This window comes from Sphaeramia orbicularis, chromosome 8, assembly GCF_902148855.1.
Source record: "Sphaeramia orbicularis chromosome 8, fSphaOr1.1, whole genome shotgun sequence".
NCBI classification, from domain to species: Eukaryota; Metazoa; Chordata; class Actinopteri; order Kurtiformes; family Apogonidae; genus Sphaeramia; species Sphaeramia orbicularis.
This window is the reverse complement of record NC_043964.1, coordinates 8,200,419-8,219,466: the sequence shown is the minus strand read 5'-3', so window position 1 is coordinate 8,219,466 and position 19,048 is coordinate 8,200,419. Positions and strand designations below refer to the sequence as shown.

Genomic DNA, 19,048 nt, shown 5'->3' with positions numbered 1-19,048 from the left:
AGTATATATAATATATAGAGTACATGTATACATACATACATACATATACACACACACATACATACATATATATATGTAGTGTGTGTGTATAGATAGATAGATAGATAGATAGATAGATAGATAGATAGAGTATATATATATATATATATATATATATATATATATATATATATATATATATATATATATACAGTCTATATTGTATGTATGTGTGTGTGTATATACAGAGAAAGAGAGAGAGAGAGTATATTGTATATACAGAGTATAAATTGTATATACAGTGTATAAATTGTATATACAGTGTATATAGTGTATATATAAGTCATTTCACTCCTTTTGGCTTCACAGGTTTATTTTGATGGGGGATGGGGTTTTCAGCAGGATCTGTTTTTATTCTTATATATTTTGTGTGTTGTGTATCTAAGATTCCACTTCAGACAGTTTTCTACACCTTACAGTTTGCACATTCTTTAATATTAAACAGATTAAAAACAGAACTGCAATATCTTATAATATTATTCATTCCTTAACTGTTACACAGCTATGATGGTGTTCAGAGGTTGAATAATTCACAGTTCATTTCATATCCTACAGTCAGAGGACCATAGGTTGGGACAGGGTGACTGTGGTGGTGCGCATTGTCCTCTTCACGGCTGAAGGGGGAGTAGTTTTCCACAGGGGCTGGAATTCGGCACAACGTCTGGAACGTTACACTGATGCTAACGTATCGAAGCTAAGCTAACAGGGTTCACATCCATGTAAACACAGTCAGTTTACGTCACACTTAAAAAACACCAATTATTGTGTTAGTGTGAAACGAAAAGTGCACTTTAAAAGTACATGAAGACACGTTGGCTGAAGTGAATCGACGAATGACAGGATAATGTGATTAAAGTGAATCTACTGTACATACACAGACCTGTGACACAGGAACGAAGCTGATGTACTGCGCATGCCCCACAGCTCTGACCCGGAAGTGCAACGTCACGCATCTGATGTGCAATAACGGTAGAGCACACACACACACACACACACACACACACACACACACACACACACACGTGCAGGTTATGATGGTTGTCCGTGGTGGGTCCAGGTGAAGCTCTGGGTCGGTGATGAACTCTCTTTTTTTCAAACTTTATTTAAATATTAATTTACAAACATTGTCAAACACTTAACATAAAACACAATACACACAATACAAGAGAATACAAATACCAAAATAGAATACAATCATAAAATCAGTATATGTCAGTGGCGGCTGCTCGTCTTTCAGAGGAGAAGCTCAGTGTCGGCTTACATTTTAAAAAAATGGTCAAGTTATTTAAACATTTTTTTATTTAACATTTAAACAAATTCGGCCCTGTGTTCCTTCTTAAGAAAATGGTCAGTGACTTAATCGTACCATGTAAACAAGAAAACGCTGAAATTATGTTAAATTGAAACAAGGAAGTACAATGAGTGTGTTTTATTTACAGTGCGAGAAATGAACAAGTAATTTCGTAGTGGTTTCTCGATTTCACAGCAGAATGCGCGACGGTATTAAACTGAACTGTGTCAAGTGAAGGAGTAGATCTCAAAATAGCTGTCAATCAAATGGGATTCAGCCTGTGGACTGATCCTCCAATCAGCACATGGAAGCCCAGCGTCCAGCCCGGCCGAGGTCCACCCACCGCTCCATTCATCCCCAGTGACGCCGGGGGTCCGGGGGCGGGACAACAGCGTGGCATTTATCCAATTACCGTCCAGTTTTGAGGCAATGAAGAAAAACTGTTCCATGAAGTCCCATTGAAGTGCATGGATGCTGGTCGTCTACAGGCAAATGCATTGACCATAGATCGTATGAGAAAACAGCACAATGGGAATGTATGAGAAGTGAACAACATCGAGTCTGTTGGTTTGTGATAAGCTGATTCTGAATGGACTCATCCTTGAGATGAACGTGTTCTAACACATTTGTAGTCAATGAAATGTCAACACAACTGTACATATTTGACCATTTAATTTTCATAATTTTAGGGGAAGCCGAGCTTCCCTTGCAGTCCATGAGAAATCGCCACTGGTATATGTACAGAATATATTTTCAATAATTCATAGACAAAAAATAAATACATAAATAATTTCTCATCTAAAATTTCATGAAATGGCCGATAATACATTAAATATTTTATCATAGCTATCAAGAAATGTCCTTTTTATATTATTAACAAGGGCTAATGATTTATAAAGTGAGTTAAATTCAATTCAAAAATGAGGAAAGGTTGGTTTGGAGGCTAAACATTTTTGCTTATGAAAGAAATATTTCCCCAATAAAATGAAAAAAAAATTTAACTAAATTATTTTAACACCTTTTATTCATGACCTCCTTAGCCTGGATGTTTAGGCTACTCCTCATGGTGATGAATTATTGTCGTGTTCATATATTCTTGTCGGTGCCGGGCTGGACCGGCAGGAAGCGCTAGGCTTCACTGGCTGAACGGAGCTACCGATAATACACCAGTAGAAGAAGAAGAGCATCTTCACAGCGGAAGCAGAAAGAGTGGAGAAAGTAGACTGTCCAGACTTTCGGCACAAACCCTCCGAAAGGTCGCTTCTGTGCCATGGATGTCCCCGTTTCGGATAGCGACTGGAGGAGCCCCCAGTTCCGGCAGAAAGTGGTCGCACAGATGTGAGGTTTATTCAGGTTTTGTTCCGGTTTCAGCCGCGTCGTTTGTTGTTAGCATAGCGAGCTAACGTTAGCTTCACTCCCAGGCGACCCGCGCGGAGAAAACCAGTTAAAAACCAGTCCGTTAACAGCCAAGTCTGACAAAAGGGACTTTACAACCAGTTCAAACACAACACAAACCATGTCAGTGCGACACACTTTTATTTCGAAATGTTCGAGAAAAAAAGGAATAAAAGTGGTGTCGTGTTGTGAAAGTTCAGTGTTTTAATTTGAACTTTAAACTCAGTCTGATTTAAAACCATCTTTTTAATTGAGAACAGAGGCTGTAAAAGTGGGAATAACACTGGACTGACTAGTGTTCACACAAATACACGCCTAAAAGCATTGAACCATTTGATTCAGTTCCAGAAAGTATGGAGACGTAGGGGTGTGTATTGGCAAGAATCTGGCGATAAGATACAAATTATAATACTAGGATCACGATACGATATATCATGATACTGTTATAAAGGCTTTTTTTGTTTCTTTAAAAAAAAAAAAAAGATTATTTCCTGGAAGAATTGAATAACACCAGAAATATGCACAAATACTAAACACATTTTTATTTGATCACAACAGGATCTAATGCTATATCACATAATGATCCTGTGTTAAAACTTAAATTGTGTTTTACAGACGTTACAGTATAAGATCCTGTTCAAATGTTCGTATTCTGTTTGTTCAGAACTAACATCATAAGATTATTCTTGTGCAATTCCAACAAAGGAACTAACATCTGCCTCTCAGACAGTAAAAAGTACTTTTAGAAGGCTTCAAATAACTATTATTTAATAAAACAGTGTTATATAATATTAAGTAAGATATAAACAATAAAGAAAAACAAAAATGAACCTTTGCCATATCTGCATTTGAATGAATACCTAAAAATATTGATACAGTACTTTTTAATATCGATACAGTATTGTGAAATTAAATATTGCAATATACTGCAGAACTGATGTTTTCTAACACCCCTACTGAGACGTTTTGTTTCATCAGTCCATTGTTGGTACAGGGGCTTGAAACCCTTGAAAGTGCTTGAATTTCAATGTTGTGTTTTCAAGGTCTGAAAAGTGCTTGAATTTTAGCTTGAAAGTGCTTGTAATTCTAACTCTGGAATGTGGTGTATTTCTGTTTAATATTAACTCAAGCCAAAGCTCCTTACACAGAGGTGATGCATTAAGAGAGAACTCCAGGTGTTCTCAGGTGGACTCCAGGTCCAATTGGATCTAAATGAGAGTGGGTCTGAACTACTGCCAAGTGACTTCCCTTATTTGGGATAAAACTTTGTGGTGTTTTTTAATTTCTAAACTTTTTGCTATTATGAAACCTAATTTCACATATGGGTGTTTCTGTGAAACTGGTCCTAAAAACAGGACCGAGGGTTAAACATTCAAACCGATGTAGACTAATGTTATGAAGCAGGTCTGGAAGAACTTGGGGTCTAATAGAAAAATAAATACTTACTGAGATACAAGAGAAACTATTTTTCAGATTAAACACATTTTTATATTATTTTTGTATTATTTTTATACATAAATCCATGTGTAACACGGTCAAAAGGACATGAAAATTACACACTACTATTTTATTGAATATCTTTTTATTCTGTCACAGGTGCATTTTGGGAATTGAAGTAAATATTCAGGGCAGAGTGTTTGAAAAAAATGACCACTTGAAAAATCACTGGTGATTTATATGTGTTTAAATGTTAAGGTTCTGTATGTAACACCAGTGGACACAATGGGTTCCACATTAATCCTGGAATGAGCCTGAGATTGATGAAAAACCCACGTGTGGATGAGAAAAACCACTAGGATCGACACATTGAACACATTGTCTATTTATAGTCTATAGAAGACCATTTACAAACATTTTCACATCTAATGCACTGACACCTAGGGAGATTTAATGTCCATATTTGGGTCCTATTTTTGGACCCAATATTTGATTATAAATTCATTAATTATGGGATGGATCAGAGCAAGAGGATAACTTATTTGCATTTATCTGAAGTCATCATTAGGTCCATCCTGGGGGGAAATGTGTCTACATTTACCTTTTATTATTGGGTCTAAAAAGATGGAAAGTGACAGATACTAAAATAAACCCAGTTTCATATAGAAGAACCCATAATACGATGTACATCAATGTGATAAAAAGTGAAATAAATAATCCTGAGTATATGTATTCCAGTAGACATGGGTTTAACCCCAGTGATAAGGTGAAAAAGACCTTTAAGAGAACTAGAATTTGACCTTGAAAAATATATATAAACTCTGTCAATAGACTGTGTTTCAGAAAATAGAAAGAACAGAAAAACTTTATTTTCTGTTCCAATCAAAAAACTGAAATGTGTCTTTTTAAAGCAGCTCCATGGGACAGACATGATTCAAACCCACAGCCAGGTTTTAAAACACATTCAGACACAGAGCAATAAAAACAAGGAGAAAACCACTGAAACCACAGGGCAGTCAGGTAGGATGGTTTAGGATGGTTTAGGACGGTTTAGGACGGTTTAGGACAGTTTAGGACAGTTTAGGCGGTTTAGGATGGGTTAGGACAGGTTAGAATGGTTCAGGACGGTTTAGGACAGTTCAGGACAGTTTGGGATGGTTTAGGACATTTTAGGACAGCTATGATGGAGGGGACGCCAGGTGGACTGTACATGGTCCAGGTGTGTCCTCGTCTCTGTACGTGGTCCAGGTGTGCCCCGGTCTTTGTACATGGTCCAGTTGTGTCCTGGTCTCTTCTTGTGGAGGCTGGTGTTCTGTTCTGGTTGGATGTAAAGTCCCAGCTCTGTAAACCAGGGTTCAAATATGTTTGCTGATGTTAAAGCTGTTGGAGACTTTTGTGACCGATTTGTCCTCAGATCTGTCCAACCTCAGTCATATCCTCAGTATCATGAATCCGTTCATCTTTCTGTCATTATTCATCTGAATCTCTTGCATCACGGTGAACAGTTTCTTAGTGCCATCCACCAGAAACAAACCATGTGTTTACAAACAGAGCCGGGAGGGAACTCTGGGATCTGAGGAATTTTGTCGCGACGTGCATTGTGGGAAACGGAGGTTCGCACAGCTGCCTGACAGCGGCAGCTGCTACAGACACGACACAGAAACGGCAGGAGCTCCCTTCCCTCTGTGCATATTCCTCCAGCTGTTTCTGTGTTTTAGCTGTTTCCGCGTCGTGTTTGTTTCATCCATAATATCATATGGCTGCACTGCCGCTGTGTGAACCTCTGTTTCCCAAAATGCACGTCGCGACAAAATTCCTCAGATGCCCAAATTCCCTCCTGGCTCTGTTTGTAAACACATGGTTTGTTTCTGGTGGATGGCACTAAGAAACTGTTCACTGTGAGGGAAGAGATTCAGGTGAGTAATGACAGACTAATGGATTCATGATACTGAGGGTATGACTGAGGTTAGACAGATCTGATGGAAAATTGGTCACGAAAGTCTCCCGCAGCTTTAAAAGGTTTGAAATTGAATTAACAGTTTTGGTTTGTTCCATTCAAAGATAAGTTAATAATAAAATGAACCGTTCAGTTTGTGCTCCTACTACTGTTTAAATCTGCCTGTGGATGTAGACGATGAAGCGCCATCACATCAAATATCCAAATCCGACTGTGGTCCAATCAGGGCAGACTTTGACAGACTTCCTGTTCAATGCCTTCATGTGTTTGTTTCCAGTGAGGAGGCCATGAGAAAGGCCGGGACGGCTCACACCAAGTCCAGCACCGACATGGAGAACCACGTCTACATCAAGGCCAAGTCCAGAGTGAGTACTGAGCCCCAGGGGGTTATGGGTAAATGTGGAGGGTGTCTCTGAACGTGTGCGTGTGTTTTCAGGAGGAGTATTTATCTCTGGTGGCCAGACTCATCATCCACTTCAGAGACATCCGTAAGTAAAACTGTCGCCATGACAACGACCCCTAGATCTGAAACGCACCTTGAAAGGCTTCAGTCACTGAAGCTGCTCCTCACACTGGGGTTGTCTGGGCGGTGCTCAGGTGCACCCTGGGAGATACAGTTTTCCCCAGGGCTTTAGCTTTTACTGGGAACTGACTCAGTTTCAACAGTGTCTGGAGCTGAGAAGCAAATAATCTAGTAAACGAGTAAAGCAGGTAAACGAACAACTGCCCCTGTTGGATAAACCAATGACCTACAATAACAGAGCAAAGAATGAGAACCACAGACAAACTAACACAACATATTAAACACTATATATTTCATGTAGGTAATATATTACACATATCAACACACATTTGTTAAAAAACCTCATTTTTCAAACACTGAGTCTAAATACTACATTACCCATGAGCCTCAGCTGTTGTTGCTGAGGAGAAGAGAGTTCAGAGTGTTTCTGCAAAGTCAAATGATTAGTCACAGTTTTTATCTGAGATACTTTGGAAATGAATGAATGGAAAAATACAGATTTTTGATGTGATTAAAGTTGTAAATTTGCAAAAAGAAAAAAAAACATCACAGGATTTCAAGACTTGAAAACATTTTATGCAGAACATCAGACAAGTTATGACCGTAGATACTACAATACTCAGGAGCCTCAGCTGTCAGCTTCAGTTCTGCTGCACCGGAGAGAGAAAGTGAAGCGGTGTTAGTTGATGTTAGTTGGTGAAGTGCACTCCGGGAGCTGTCGTCTAACTGTAGCTGTGTGTCGTCCACAGATAAGAAGAGTCTGGGCGGTCCAGGTAAGTGGACTCTGCTGGACTGGGGTCTGTGCTGCGTCTGGTCCTCTGCTGGACCTCTGACTACCAGACTCATGGTGTTATTGATTTCTGCTGTGCATGTTGGAGCTGCGTAATGTTGTCTGTTGTCTACCTTCTGCTAGATCCCATGAATGCCCTGACTAACCTGACAGGGGTTGGAGGGGGCCCTGGCGCCATCGGCATGGGGCCACGCCCCGCCGGCGCTCCAGTGGGGGGCATGGGGGCCATGGGGCCAATGCAGATAGGCCAGCATGCCATGGCAGGGGTGTCTGGAAACCCACAATCCAGTGAGTGTGTTTCCTCGGTGTATGTGTGCGCTCACAGTGGATGCTGGCTGCAGGTTCTGGCGTCGGAACCGCCTCACGTTCAGTCTGCTTCAGCACGTCGACCTCAGGGGGCAGCGGTGCGCAGATTTCACGGTTTACCATGGAAAAATGCAGACAGGACACAGTATGATGAAAACACCCAAAAAGACAAAGCAACAAGATGAAAATGGTTTAAAACAAACAAAAGTAACTGTTGTTTCATGTTTGTGTTGTTCACTTGACGTATACAAAAACAGCATGAACCACCTGAATTCAAACCATGATATTTGCTCCCAATGTTACCGTGAAACTCGCCTACCGCTGCCACTCTGGTTGTCCGCTCGTCCTTGGCCAGCCCCGCCTCCCGCCCCCTCACCCTGTCTGTGCTCCGTCTTTCTGCAGTTGGAGGCCCGGCTCAGATGCCAATGCAGCAGATGGTGCAGGCGCAGCAGCAACAGCAGCAGTCGCTGCAGTTCCAGCAGTTCCAGCAGCAGCAGAACGCCATGCAGCAGCAGCAGAACGCCGCTGCCATCCAGCAGCAGTTCCAGGTGCAGCAGCAGCTGAGGGTGCAGCAGCTCCAGCAGCAGCAGCAACAGCAGCAGCAGCAGCAGCACCACAACCACCAGCAGCAGCAGCAGCAGCAGCAGAGCCAGAGCCAGCAGCAACAGAACCAGGTACTGGAGGAACTGAGGCTGTGGAGCAGTAGCACATCCTCAACATTCAGTCTTTATCACTATTGCTCCCATGAAGATCCTGGTCAAACCAAACCGCTTCCACTGATGACACTGAAGGAAAGAGGACAAACGTCTGTTCTGCTGATGTGCTTTCAGATGCACCAGTCACGGATTCAGCAGCAGCAGCAGCAGATGGTGCAACTGCAGCTCCAGCAGCATGCCCAGGCTCAAGCCCAGGCCCAGGCCCAGGCCCAGGCTCAGGCTCAGGCTCAGGCCCAGGCCCAGGCCCAGGCTCAGGCCCAGGCCCAGGCCCAGGCCCAGTCCATCCAGCACATGGTTCAGCAGCAGCAGGTCCAGGTCCAGGCGGGTCCGATGCCTCCACACTCTCAGCAGCAGCAGCAGCAGCCCGGCCTGGTGCCTCAGTCTTTGGCTGGACAGATGTCATCGGCTCAGCACGTCCCCATCAACTCCCTGAGTCAACAGCAGCAGCAGCAGCAGCACCAGCTGAAGATCCAACAGGCCTTCCAGGTGTTTGTCCATGTGTTCGACGTCAAACATTCTCACAGCTCCAGGTCGTGGTGTATCAGGTGCTTACGTACGGTATCCCCTGGAGAACCAGCTGTAAACACTAGCTGTACTGATCCAACATGGGAGTCAGTCTGACATGGAGTAGCTCCCAGACCTGCCCACCTATTCTCTTCAGACCTGTCTCCTTGGTGTACCCCTGGGCCTCTTCCAGGTTGGACATCTGGCACCTCACCAATGCAGAGTCCAGGAGGCATGTGAACCAGGTGAACCACTAACTGGCTCCTCTGGATGTGGAGGAGCAGGTTCACTTGTATCCCTTCTTTGGGGCTCTACCCGTCAGTGAGGGCAGGACCTCAGATAAACCAGTGGGATGGGAGTCAGAGCCAGTTCTTATGTAGAAGTGGTTGCAGTAGCTCAGGTCCTTGGAATCGTTAGTCTGTTTGCTTAACGATTGTGCTGATCAGTTCTAATTTTCCAAGATCATGTCAACTGTGTCGTGGGGTCGTTTCCATATGTATGTTGTGAAGCCTCTAAAGTCGGTTGTATTTGACCAGTAAAGAGGACACTAGGACCAGTAAAGAGGACATTAGGATCAGTAAAGAGGACACTAGGACCAGTAAAGAGGACATTAGGATCAGTAAAGAGGACACTAGGACCAGTAAAGAGGACATTAGGATCAGTAAAGAGGACACTAGGACCAGTAAAGAGGACATTAGGATCAGTAAAGAGGACACTAGGACCAGTAAAGAGGACATTAGGATCAGTAAAGAGGACACTAGGACCAGTAAAGACAATACCAGGACCAGTAAAGACGATACCAGGACCAGTAAAAACGACACTAGGACGAGTATGTGTGGTGCTGTTTTTTTGTTGTTTTGTGGTGTATGGTGTTGTGTGGTGGTGTTTTGTGTTTTTTTTGTTGTTGGTGTCGTTTTGTGTCGCTCACCACCTCCGTGTGTGTTCTAGGCTCGTGCCGCCCAGCAGGCAGCTCAGCAGGCTCAGCAGGCAGCAGCACAGGCCCAGCTGAACGCTGCTGCGCCCGGACAGGTGAGGACTCAGCTGTTGTAAGAGCTAACGGCAGCATGTTCACGCAGACTGCAGGACGCTCAATAACCCGTCTGTCTCCTCCAAAGCTCGTCCGTCCTGTGATGCAGATTCCGACTCGGATGCCTCGTGCCCCCCTCAACACGGGCATGACTCCCCAGAACACCGCAGCACCTGTGGGAGGACAACCTATCACACAGCAGGCAATGACCTCTGACCTTTACATCAGTCCAACACATTTTATTTATATGATACAGAACTGCTCAGTTCAGTTTGACACCAACACTCATGTTGATGGACCTGTTGGTCTGGTTGCGTTCACAGGTACAGCAGCATCCCATTATGTCTTCGCCATCACCGCTGCAGGTTCAGACGCCGCAGTCGATGCCCCCCCCGCCTCAGCCGTCACCTCAACCACCCACCTCACAGCCCAACTCAGCCAGGTACAGTACGTCCAACTCAGAACACCTGTGGTCTAGGACATAGTCTAGACCTAGGATTGTGTTTATAAAGAGGCCAATGGGACAGGAGCTGGGTCCAGGATGTAGTCTGGACCACAGATATAGAGTCCAGTGTGCCCGGAGCTGAATCCAGGATGTAGTCTGGACCACAGATAAAGAGTCCAGTGTGACTGGAGCTGAATCCAGGATGTAGTCATAAATTTACAAGGAAATAAAAACCAGAATATTATGACTGAATTGAGTAAGAATTTGTTATATCAGAAAAATTGGATGTTCGATCAGAAAAAAAAAAAAAATCAATATTCTCATTTTGTTGTAAATTAGTGAAAAACAAATGTTTGATTGTGATTAAAGCTTTAGTTTTTGTATGAAAAATGTACAAATGTATGAGAAAACGTGAGGTAAATGAGTGTCAAATCCTGAATAAATGGACTTTTTCCTTCTTTCTGTGTCTGTAAACTGTGACACTGGACCTGATACCCATGGGTCTGGGTTTCTGTCCTCAGTTCTGGTCCGACCCCGTCCCCGGGGGGGTTCCAGCCTAGTCCCTCTCCTCAGCCCTCCCAGAGCCCCGCCAACGCCCGGACCCCCCAGAACTATGGAGTCCCCTCCCCCACCCTCAACACTCCAGGTACAAACAGCTCATATCAATGACACAAATGGTTCTGTTGAAACCCCAACCCTGACCTGGACCCCCTACCCCCCAGGAAACCCCAGCTCAGTGATGAGTCCAGCAGGGGCCACATCCCTGGAGGACCAGCAGTACATGGAAAAGCTCAAACAGCTGTCCAAGTACATCGAACCTCTGCGCAGGATGATCAACAAGATCGACAAGAACGAAGGTTGGACGCTCAGGCCCAGGGTTAACACTGAGCCCAACGCAGACGAGAACGTTAAAGTATGAATGTTTATGTCCCAACAGACAGGAAGAAAGACCTGAGTAAGATGAAGAGTCTGCTGAACATCCTGACCGACCCCAACACCAGGTACCTGAACACAACATCTCAGCACCTCCATGAACACACACCTGTCGGAACCAAATGCTTACTCGACTCAGTTTTATCTTCACTTTTTTTTAATCAAACACATTTTCCATAAATGTTACTTCACTAGATAGTTTTTAACGTTGTCACTGAATCCTATTCTAGTTAAACCATGTCATGGTGCGTTCAAAGACAGGCTGTGTGTTGGTAAATGCTGACGTTTCCTTCAGGTGTCCTCTGAAGACATTGCAGAAGTGTGAGATCGCATTAGAGAAGCTGAAGAACGACATGGCTGTGGTAAGGCTACAAAACCTGGATTTACAAAACCTGGATTTAAAAAACCAGGATTTAAAAATCCAGGATTTACAAAACTAGGATTTAGAAATCCAGGATTTACAAAACCTCGATTTACAAAATAAGGATTTATAAAACTAGGATTTACAATCCAGTTTTACACATCACAGGTTTTTAGTTCAGTGGGTTCAGGTTAGTAGTAGTTGTCTGGGGTCTGTAATAGTGGTCTAGGGTCTGTAATAGTGGTCTGGGGTCTGTAGTAGTGGTCTGGGGTCTGTAATAGTGGTCTTGGGGTCCGTAGTGGTCTCAGGTGATTCCGTAGTGGTCTATGTAGTGGTCTCTCCTGGACTCAGGGTGCCTTCTCTGTTCCAGCCGACTCCGCCCCCTCCGCCGGTCGCCCCAGGTACCAAGCAGTACCTGTGTCAGCCGCTGCTGGATGCCGTCATGGCCAACATCCGCTCGCCGGTCTTTAACCACTCCCTGTATCGGACCTTTGCCCCCGCCATGACCGCTGTCCACGGACCCCCCATAACGTAAGTCTGCCCCCAGACCGCCCCACCCTACCCCTTTGGTCCTGCCCACCTAAACTCCTCTGTCCTCAGGGGTCCCGGCGTCTCGGGGCGGAAGCGCAAACAGGAAGAGGACGAGCGCCAGACCATCCCCAACATCCTGCAGGGGGAGGTGGCCCGCCTCGACGTCAAGTTCCTGGTCAACCTGGACTCTGCCCACTGTAGCAACAATGGCACCGTGCACCTGGTCTGCAAGCTGGGTGAGGTCCCGGACCCGGTCTGGTCTGGACCACCTGGTCTAAACACGACCCTGATCCAGGATCAGTAAAACGGAAATGAACCAGTTGGATGAAATCAAGAACAGTTTAAATGTAACGGAAAAAAACAAATAAAATAATCAATAAAAGCAACAAGAATTAATAAAATAATCCAATCTGATCCAACTTTATTTGTAAAGCACTTTAAAACAACTGCAGTGGACCAAAGTGCTGCACAGAAGAAAAAATAATCAGTAAAAGGATCAAAAATAAATAAAATAATCAATAAAAGGAACAAAAACAAATAAAAGAATAAAAACCAATAAAATAATCAAAAGGAACAAAAAAATAAAATAAAAACAAAAATGAACTAGAAGCACTCGGAGAGCGCAGACCTCCGCCAAGGCTGATCAGTGGGCCCCCCCGCCCCCGAATACCACCAAAATTTAATCATTTCTTCCTTATCCCATTTCCAACAAATCCTGAAAATTTCATCCAAATCTGTCCATAACTTTTTGAGTTATGTTGCACACTAACGATCAGTGCCCCCCCCCCCCATGGGCCCCCCCACCCCCGATCACCACCAAAATTTTATCATTTCTTCCTTATCCCATTTCCAACAAACCCTGAAAATTTCATCCAAATCTGTCCATAACTTTTTGAGTTATGTTGCACACTAACAATCAGTGGCCCCCCCTGTGGGCCCCCCCACCCCCGATCACCACCAAAATTTTATCATTTCTTCCTTATCCCATTTCCAACAAACCCTGAAAATTTCATCCAAATCTGTCCATAACTTTTTGAGTTATGTTGCACACTAACGGACAGACAGACAAACAAACAAACAAACCCTGGCAAAAACATAACCTCCTTGGCGGAGGTAATAAGATAATCAAAAGGAACAAAAACGAATAAAATAATAAAAGGAACAAAAATGGATAAAATAAAAGGAACAAAAATGAATAAAATAAAAGGAACAAAAATGAATAAAATAATCAAAGGAACAAAAACAGGTCATTTGTTAGTTCTCTTCAGTTCTTGACAGATTTGACAGTTCAAAGTCTTTTTCTTCCTTTTTTCCATTTTATTATTTTTTTTATCTTTGATCATCTCTGACTTAAATTCAGGCTCAGATGAGAATAAATGTAGGTCAACCAGTCAAAGGTTAAAGAAACTTTCAACGTTCTGAGTCCACTTTTAACACTGGTCTGACCCCGCCCACCAAGCAGAGGCGGAGTCTGTTGTGTGAGTGGTAACCATAGTAACAGCGGTTTTTTTTTCCAGACGACAAGAACCTTCCCAGTGTTCCTCCCCTGCAGCTCAGCGTTCCTGCCGATTATCCCGACCAGAGCCCATACTGGGCCGACCACCAGGAGCAGTATGGTGAGGCCCTGCCCACTCCCTCCCACACGGCCAGCACACACACGCCCCTTTACCAACGCCACTTCCTGTTTGTGTGTCCTCAGGCGCCAACAGCTTCCTGCAGAACGTCCACCGCAACATGACATCCAAACTGCTGCAGCTGCCGGACAAACACAGCGTCACCGAGCTGCTCAACACCTGGGCCCAGAGCGTCCGGCAGGCCTGTCTGTCAGCCGCCTAGCCCTGCCCCTGGACCCAGAGCATCCGGCAGGCCTGTCTGTCAGCCACCTAGCCCCGCCCCCACTACACCTTGGGCTGCCTCCTCCTTCAGGGTCGGATTTCAACATCTACTGTTTTAGTCGAATTAAACATTTAAATCCATGAAGTCATTTCTCTTCACCGTTGCTGTTTTTCTCTTTTCTACATTTACTGTTTTTTTCTTGTAAATTTGTGACTTGGCTGTCATTTTTTAATGTAAATTTAACCCTTTAATGCAACAGTTTAATAGTTTAAAGTCACAAATTTACAAAGAAAATCTCTGAATATTTGTTTTTTATTTGTTGGTAAATGTTTAACTTTATCATTGGAATGTTCTTGTCATTTCTTTCTTTTTTTTATAAACATGTTTTAATTTCAGGGAATTTGAGTTTCTCATAAATGTTTGAGTCTGTGTGTGATTAAAAACAGCCGAGACTCATGGGTGATGTAGTATCGGACTCATGTTTCAGAAACACTTTATTTAACACAAATAAAAGTCCGACATTTCCATGATAAAACTTTTGGTTCTGGTTCTGATTGGACTCAACTCCTCCATGAGTCAAAACCTGGATCCGATTTGACAGATTCAGGTTTTTCTTACAGATGTCTGACTACACCTCCATCGACGCAGTCTCATGTTTAAATTCCGCCTTGTACCCGCCTCCATTGTCACATTCTGATTTGCAGATTTCCTCTGGTCCTTGAACGCATCCTGAAGGTTTTAATGTAAGTCTGGTTTTCAGGGTTAGAGTCAGTGGGTTATTGATCTGTTCAGAGCTGATCAGTGGGTTATGGATCAGTTTTATATATTAATGTCAATTTGGACTTTTTTGTCGTCGTTTTCTTTAATATTTGTAACTAACATTCATTTCTCTGGTTAAATTTTTTCATGTTGACCTTTGACCTTTTATCATCACATACATGAGGGGAGGTTTCGTTCTGAAATAAAGTCGACATTGAACCTTTGAAACAAAAGAACTTTATTGTGAAGACGTGCTGACACTTCAGAACCGAAGAGAAAAGGCCCGATAGGACGGGTTGGTGAAGACGTCGATGTGGGCACTGCTTCCCCCAACGGTCAGAACCTGAGGACACAGGATGGGTTAGAGCGGGTTAAGACCGGGTCAGACCAGGTCCAGATGGGGCTGGTGGTGGTTCAGGGCCTACCCGGTACTCGGTGCTACTGCTGTTGCTCTGCAGTGTGTTGAGGCTCTGGGATGAACAGGGGATCTGGGCTCGGACGTCCCCCCCAAGAAGACAATGAGACACCACAGGACCGTCCCCCACCGCCAGGATCTGGACCAGGATGGGACACAGAACCGTCAACAGAACACAGAACTGTCAACAGAGAACCATCAGAATAGAACTGTCAGAACACAGAACCGTCAGAGTGTGTGCAGAGGGACGTCACCATGTCCTGGTAGAAGACAGCCTGTCTCTGGCATCCAGTCAGAGGGAAGACGGACGTCGGAGACAAAGAACGCAGATGCCACAGGGAGAGGGCGGGGCCTCCGCCGCACAGCTGCAACACAACAAACCAATGAGCAAACGGAAAAATACAACCAAGAAAATCTGGATCTGGAGTCGTACCATCCAGTCTGAGTCCGTGGTGACACAACTGATCCACTTCCCAAACTGAGGCCGAGCGCACATCTGGAACAGACACACAAAACACACAACTGAACACACACACACATCTGGAACAGACACACAAAACACTCAACTGAACACACACACATCTGGAACAGATACACAAAACACACAACTGAACACACACACACATCTAGAACAGACACACAACTAAGCACAACCGTCGACCTTTGACCTCGGTGCTGGAGGCAGAGCCAACTCACCTCATATTTGTAGACTTCGATGCAGTGGGCGGAGCGTCCGGTCCTGGTGTCTGGAACAAAGAACCAACACAAAGGGGTTTATACCAGGTCAGGCTGATCCGGGTCAGGCTGATCCGGTTCGGTGGACTCACCCCAGACTCGGACGGCGCCGTCTTCACCTCCCGACAGGATCTCGTTGTCCCGCTCTCTGACACTCAGACAGTGGATGTAGTCTGTGTGACCCTGGAGGACCGCCTGAGACCACATCAGACCATATCAGATCACATAGACCACAACAGACCACATCAGACCACATTGGACCTGGACCAACCCCTCAGCCAATCAGAGGCTGTGATTCTGACCTTGAAGACACCTTGTTCCAGATCCAGGATGTGGACATTGTTGTCTCCGCCCCCAACGATCAGAGTGTCGTCCTGAAACACATTGATCACATCTATTGATTATTACCTCCAATAACTGATCAATGACACAGACCAGGTTCTACGTGGACTTGGTCCTCGGTGGACCTGGACCTAGGTGGACTCACTCTGGGGTTCAGGGTCATGGCATTGATCTCTGGGATCTCCAAACTGGATCTGAAAAAACAGAACAGGCCGTCGTTACCGTGGCAACGCTTGTGGTGGTGGATTTTATTCTGGTCTCTGTGGTTTTTGGGCGGGACCGCCTCCTTCTCTGTGGTTCTGTCTGGTGGAGGACTGGGACGGGACCCAGACTCACCTGTAGTTGGGCCTCCTGGTCCAGACCGGTTTGACGTTCTGAGAAGACAGAGTCAGTTAGCAGTTAGTGGTACCTGTTCCGTTCTGCTATGGGTTCGGGTCCAGACCTTTTTGATGAGTTCGCTCCAGCTCCAGGCGCTGATTTCTCCATTTCCTGAACTGAGCAGGTGGACGTCAGTGGACAGGAGACAGAAGACCGGACCCTCATGAGCTGAAAACCAGGACAGACCAACATGGAGTCACTGCGAGACGCCAAGACCACCGGGTCGGGTCAAAGGTCAAAGGGGAAAAGGTCAGGACCTGTGAACGTCAGGACGGGTTTCTGGTTCAAAGCGGAGGCGTCTGGACTCAGAGCAGCAGAAAGACTGAAAAAACAAACAAACAAATAAACAAATAATCAACGACAACAGTGGGTCAGTGTGTGGACCCGGACCCCGTCAGTGCAGTTCACACTCTGACCTGAAGAGGGCGATCTGTCCGTAGTTATTACCAGCAGCCAGAAAACGACCACACGGAGAGAAACTCTGAGAGAAAACGGACATGTGGAGCAGCTGAAAAACAAACAAACAAAAAAACAGACAGGCAAACAAAAAATAGACAAACAGAAAGACAAACAAACAAACCAAAAAATAGACAAACAGACAAACAAAAAATGGACAAACAGACAGACAAACAAACAGAAAGACAAGCAAACAAAAAATAGACAAACAGACAAACAAAAAGACAAACAAACAAACAGACAAACAACAGAAAGACAAACAGACAAAAATAGACAGAGACGGATAAACAAACAGACAGACAAGCAAACAAAAAATAGACAAACAGACAGACAGACAGATAAACAAACAAACAAACAAACAAACAGAAAGACAAACAGACAAAAATAGGCAAACAGACAGATAAACAAACAAACAAAAATAGACAGAGACGGATAAACAGACAGACAAACAAACAGACAGACAAGCAAACAAAAAATAGACAAACAGACAGACAAGCAAACAAAAAATAGACAGACAGACAGATAAACAAACAGAAAGACAGACAAAAAATAGACAAACAGACAGATAAACAAACAGACAACAGACAAACAAAAACAGACAGACATTATAATGGTTTATCTGTTATTGTGTCGAATATTCATACTGTAATAAACTAAATCAGAAACAAATGTAATTAGTTTATATTTTATTTCATCGCTTCTCATTATTACTTTATTAAAGTGAAACAATAAAGAAGATCAACACAGAACACCTGTCAGAATTAAACACAAACACTTTCTTCTGTAAAGTTTTTCCTCATCCTTGAAATGGATCCTTTCAACAGTTTCAGTCCTAATTATTAGTTTATTCATTTATGGGATTTAAAATGAACAGAACTGGGCCTTTAATGTTCGGTGAACTGTCAGTCCTTTGACCAGAAACTAAAGTTAATGTTTAAGGATCAGATGAGTGGATGAGGTTCGGATGGACGTCTGTTATTTTGAGCCTAAAGACCCAGTAAACAGGTCGAACATCCGAACCCAGACCCACCTCAGATCAGAGTATTATTCGAAGAAGAACTAAAGGAAGGATGAACAGATGAAAACAAACACGGACCGAAGCCGCAAAAAAAGTTTACGTTAAAACGCGTCACAGATTTTACGTTTTAGCGTCTTTACCTCAACTGGACCCATTTCCGTAGAACCGACCCGGACTGGAGCAAAAACACACGAAGATAAGAAAGAAAGAAAAAGAATGAAAGAAAGAAGAGGGAAACAGACGAGCGGCGGCGACGACTTATGACGTGGCGAGTCAGAGGGATTATGGGACATGTAGTCTGAAAGAAGGAGCATTCACACGAACGTCATTAAACTGGAATTAAAGGTGTTAGTGTAAAGATGTGTTTGATAGAAAAGTAAAAACAAACATATGGATGAATACGTGAATAAATATGTGAGAAAATGTGTATTTAATAATGATTTTATAATGATTTAAATGTGTGATTTACAAAAACAGAAAAACAAATGAACAAACACAAATAAGTAGATAAATGAATAATTATATATTTCTATCATAAAACTGGAAGGTGTGTGTGTGTGTGTGTGTGCGTGCGTGTGTGCGTGTGTGTGTGTGTGTGTCTGTCTGTCTGTCTGTCTGTCCAGTTCCTACAGTTGTTCAATACTTCCATGTCCACCCTAAATATCTCTGTATTCATATTTTGGCAGATATTTTCATTTAAATACATTAGTTTTATTATCACAGTGCTCTGTGGACTGGACGAACCCCTGGATTCATCTGTATGTGTCAGTCTGGGATTAGGGTTAATGGATCTGATGGATCTCCTCTCTGTCCTCCTCACTGCTCCTCCTCCTCTCTGCTCCTCCTCCTCACTG

General features: G+C 43.8%; 2 protein-coding genes across 4 annotated transcripts; one reads left to right on the top strand and one right to left on the bottom strand.

Moving 5' to 3' along the window:
* Nucleotides 1-2,507: 2,507 nt before the first annotated feature.
* Nucleotides 2,508-14,622, top strand: med15 (mediator complex subunit 15). 2 transcript variants are annotated; one of them, XM_030141956.1, is made up of 18 exons: nucleotides 2,508-2,668; nucleotides 6,397-6,484; nucleotides 6,556-6,607; nucleotides 7,392-7,415; nucleotides 7,556-7,720; nucleotides 8,141-8,412; nucleotides 8,569-8,940; nucleotides 9,907-9,987; nucleotides 10,074-10,187; nucleotides 10,309-10,427; nucleotides 10,952-11,076; nucleotides 11,153-11,287; nucleotides 11,368-11,431; nucleotides 11,659-11,725; nucleotides 12,095-12,255; nucleotides 12,325-12,491; nucleotides 13,773-13,871; nucleotides 13,955-14,622. In XM_030141956.1, exons 1-18 carry the CDS (start codon nucleotides 2,601-2,603, stop codon nucleotides 14,089-14,091), a joined length of 2,310 nt encoding a protein of 769 aa, XP_029997816.1. In that variant the 5' UTR covers nucleotides 2,508-2,600; the 3' UTR covers nucleotides 14,092-14,622. The 2 variants fall into 2 exon arrangements, with proteins under 2 accessions (XP_029997816.1, XP_029997817.1); XM_030141957.1 differs by lacking the exon at nucleotides 7,556-7,720.
* A 445-nt stretch (nucleotides 14,623-15,067) lies between these two features.
* thoc6 (THO complex 6) lies at nucleotides 15,068-18,483 on the bottom strand. Of its 2 annotated transcripts, XM_030141959.1 has the most exons (13): nucleotides 18,335-18,483; nucleotides 17,137-17,228; nucleotides 16,978-17,042; nucleotides 16,785-16,888; nucleotides 16,679-16,716; nucleotides 16,488-16,536; nucleotides 16,303-16,374; nucleotides 16,093-16,195; nucleotides 15,962-16,011; nucleotides 15,699-15,761; nucleotides 15,520-15,630; nucleotides 15,276-15,404; nucleotides 15,068-15,193 (listed from the first exon to the last, which is right to left on the bottom strand). In XM_030141959.1, exons 1-13 carry the CDS (start codon nucleotides 18,347-18,349, stop codon nucleotides 15,113-15,115), a joined length of 972 nt encoding a protein of 323 aa, XP_029997819.1. In that variant the 5' UTR covers nucleotides 18,350-18,483; the 3' UTR covers nucleotides 15,068-15,112. The 2 variants fall into 2 exon arrangements, with proteins under 2 accessions (XP_029997819.1, XP_029997820.1); XM_030141960.1 differs by lacking the exon at nucleotides 15,068-15,193 and having other exon boundaries at nucleotides 15,363-15,429; nucleotides 15,463-15,630.
* Between the last annotated feature and the right edge of the window lie 565 nt (nucleotides 18,484-19,048).

Bases quoted from the DNA above. Each gene is read 5' to 3' on its own strand.
- med15 (XM_030141956.1), top strand. From the start codon at position 2,601: ATGGATGTCCCCGTTTCGGATAGCGACTGGAGGAGCCCCCAGTTCCGG. The intron at 11,432-11,658 runs GTACCTGAACAC...CGTTTCCTTCAG, and splicing joins CTGACCGACCCCAACACCAG to GTGTCCTCTGAAGACATTGC. The intron at 11,726-12,094 runs GTAAGGCTACAA...TCTCTGTTCCAG, and splicing joins TGAAGAACGACATGGCTGTG to CCGACTCCGCCCCCTCCGCC.
- thoc6 (XM_030141959.1), bottom strand. The intron at 16,012-16,092 runs GTGAGTCCACCG...TCTTTGTTCCAG, and splicing joins CGGCGCCGTCCGAGTCTGGG to ACACCAGGACCGGACGCTCC. The intron at 15,194-15,275 runs GTAGGCCCTGAA...CTGTGTCCTCAG, and splicing joins GCAGTAGCACCGAGTACCGG to GTTCTGACCGTTGGGGGAAG.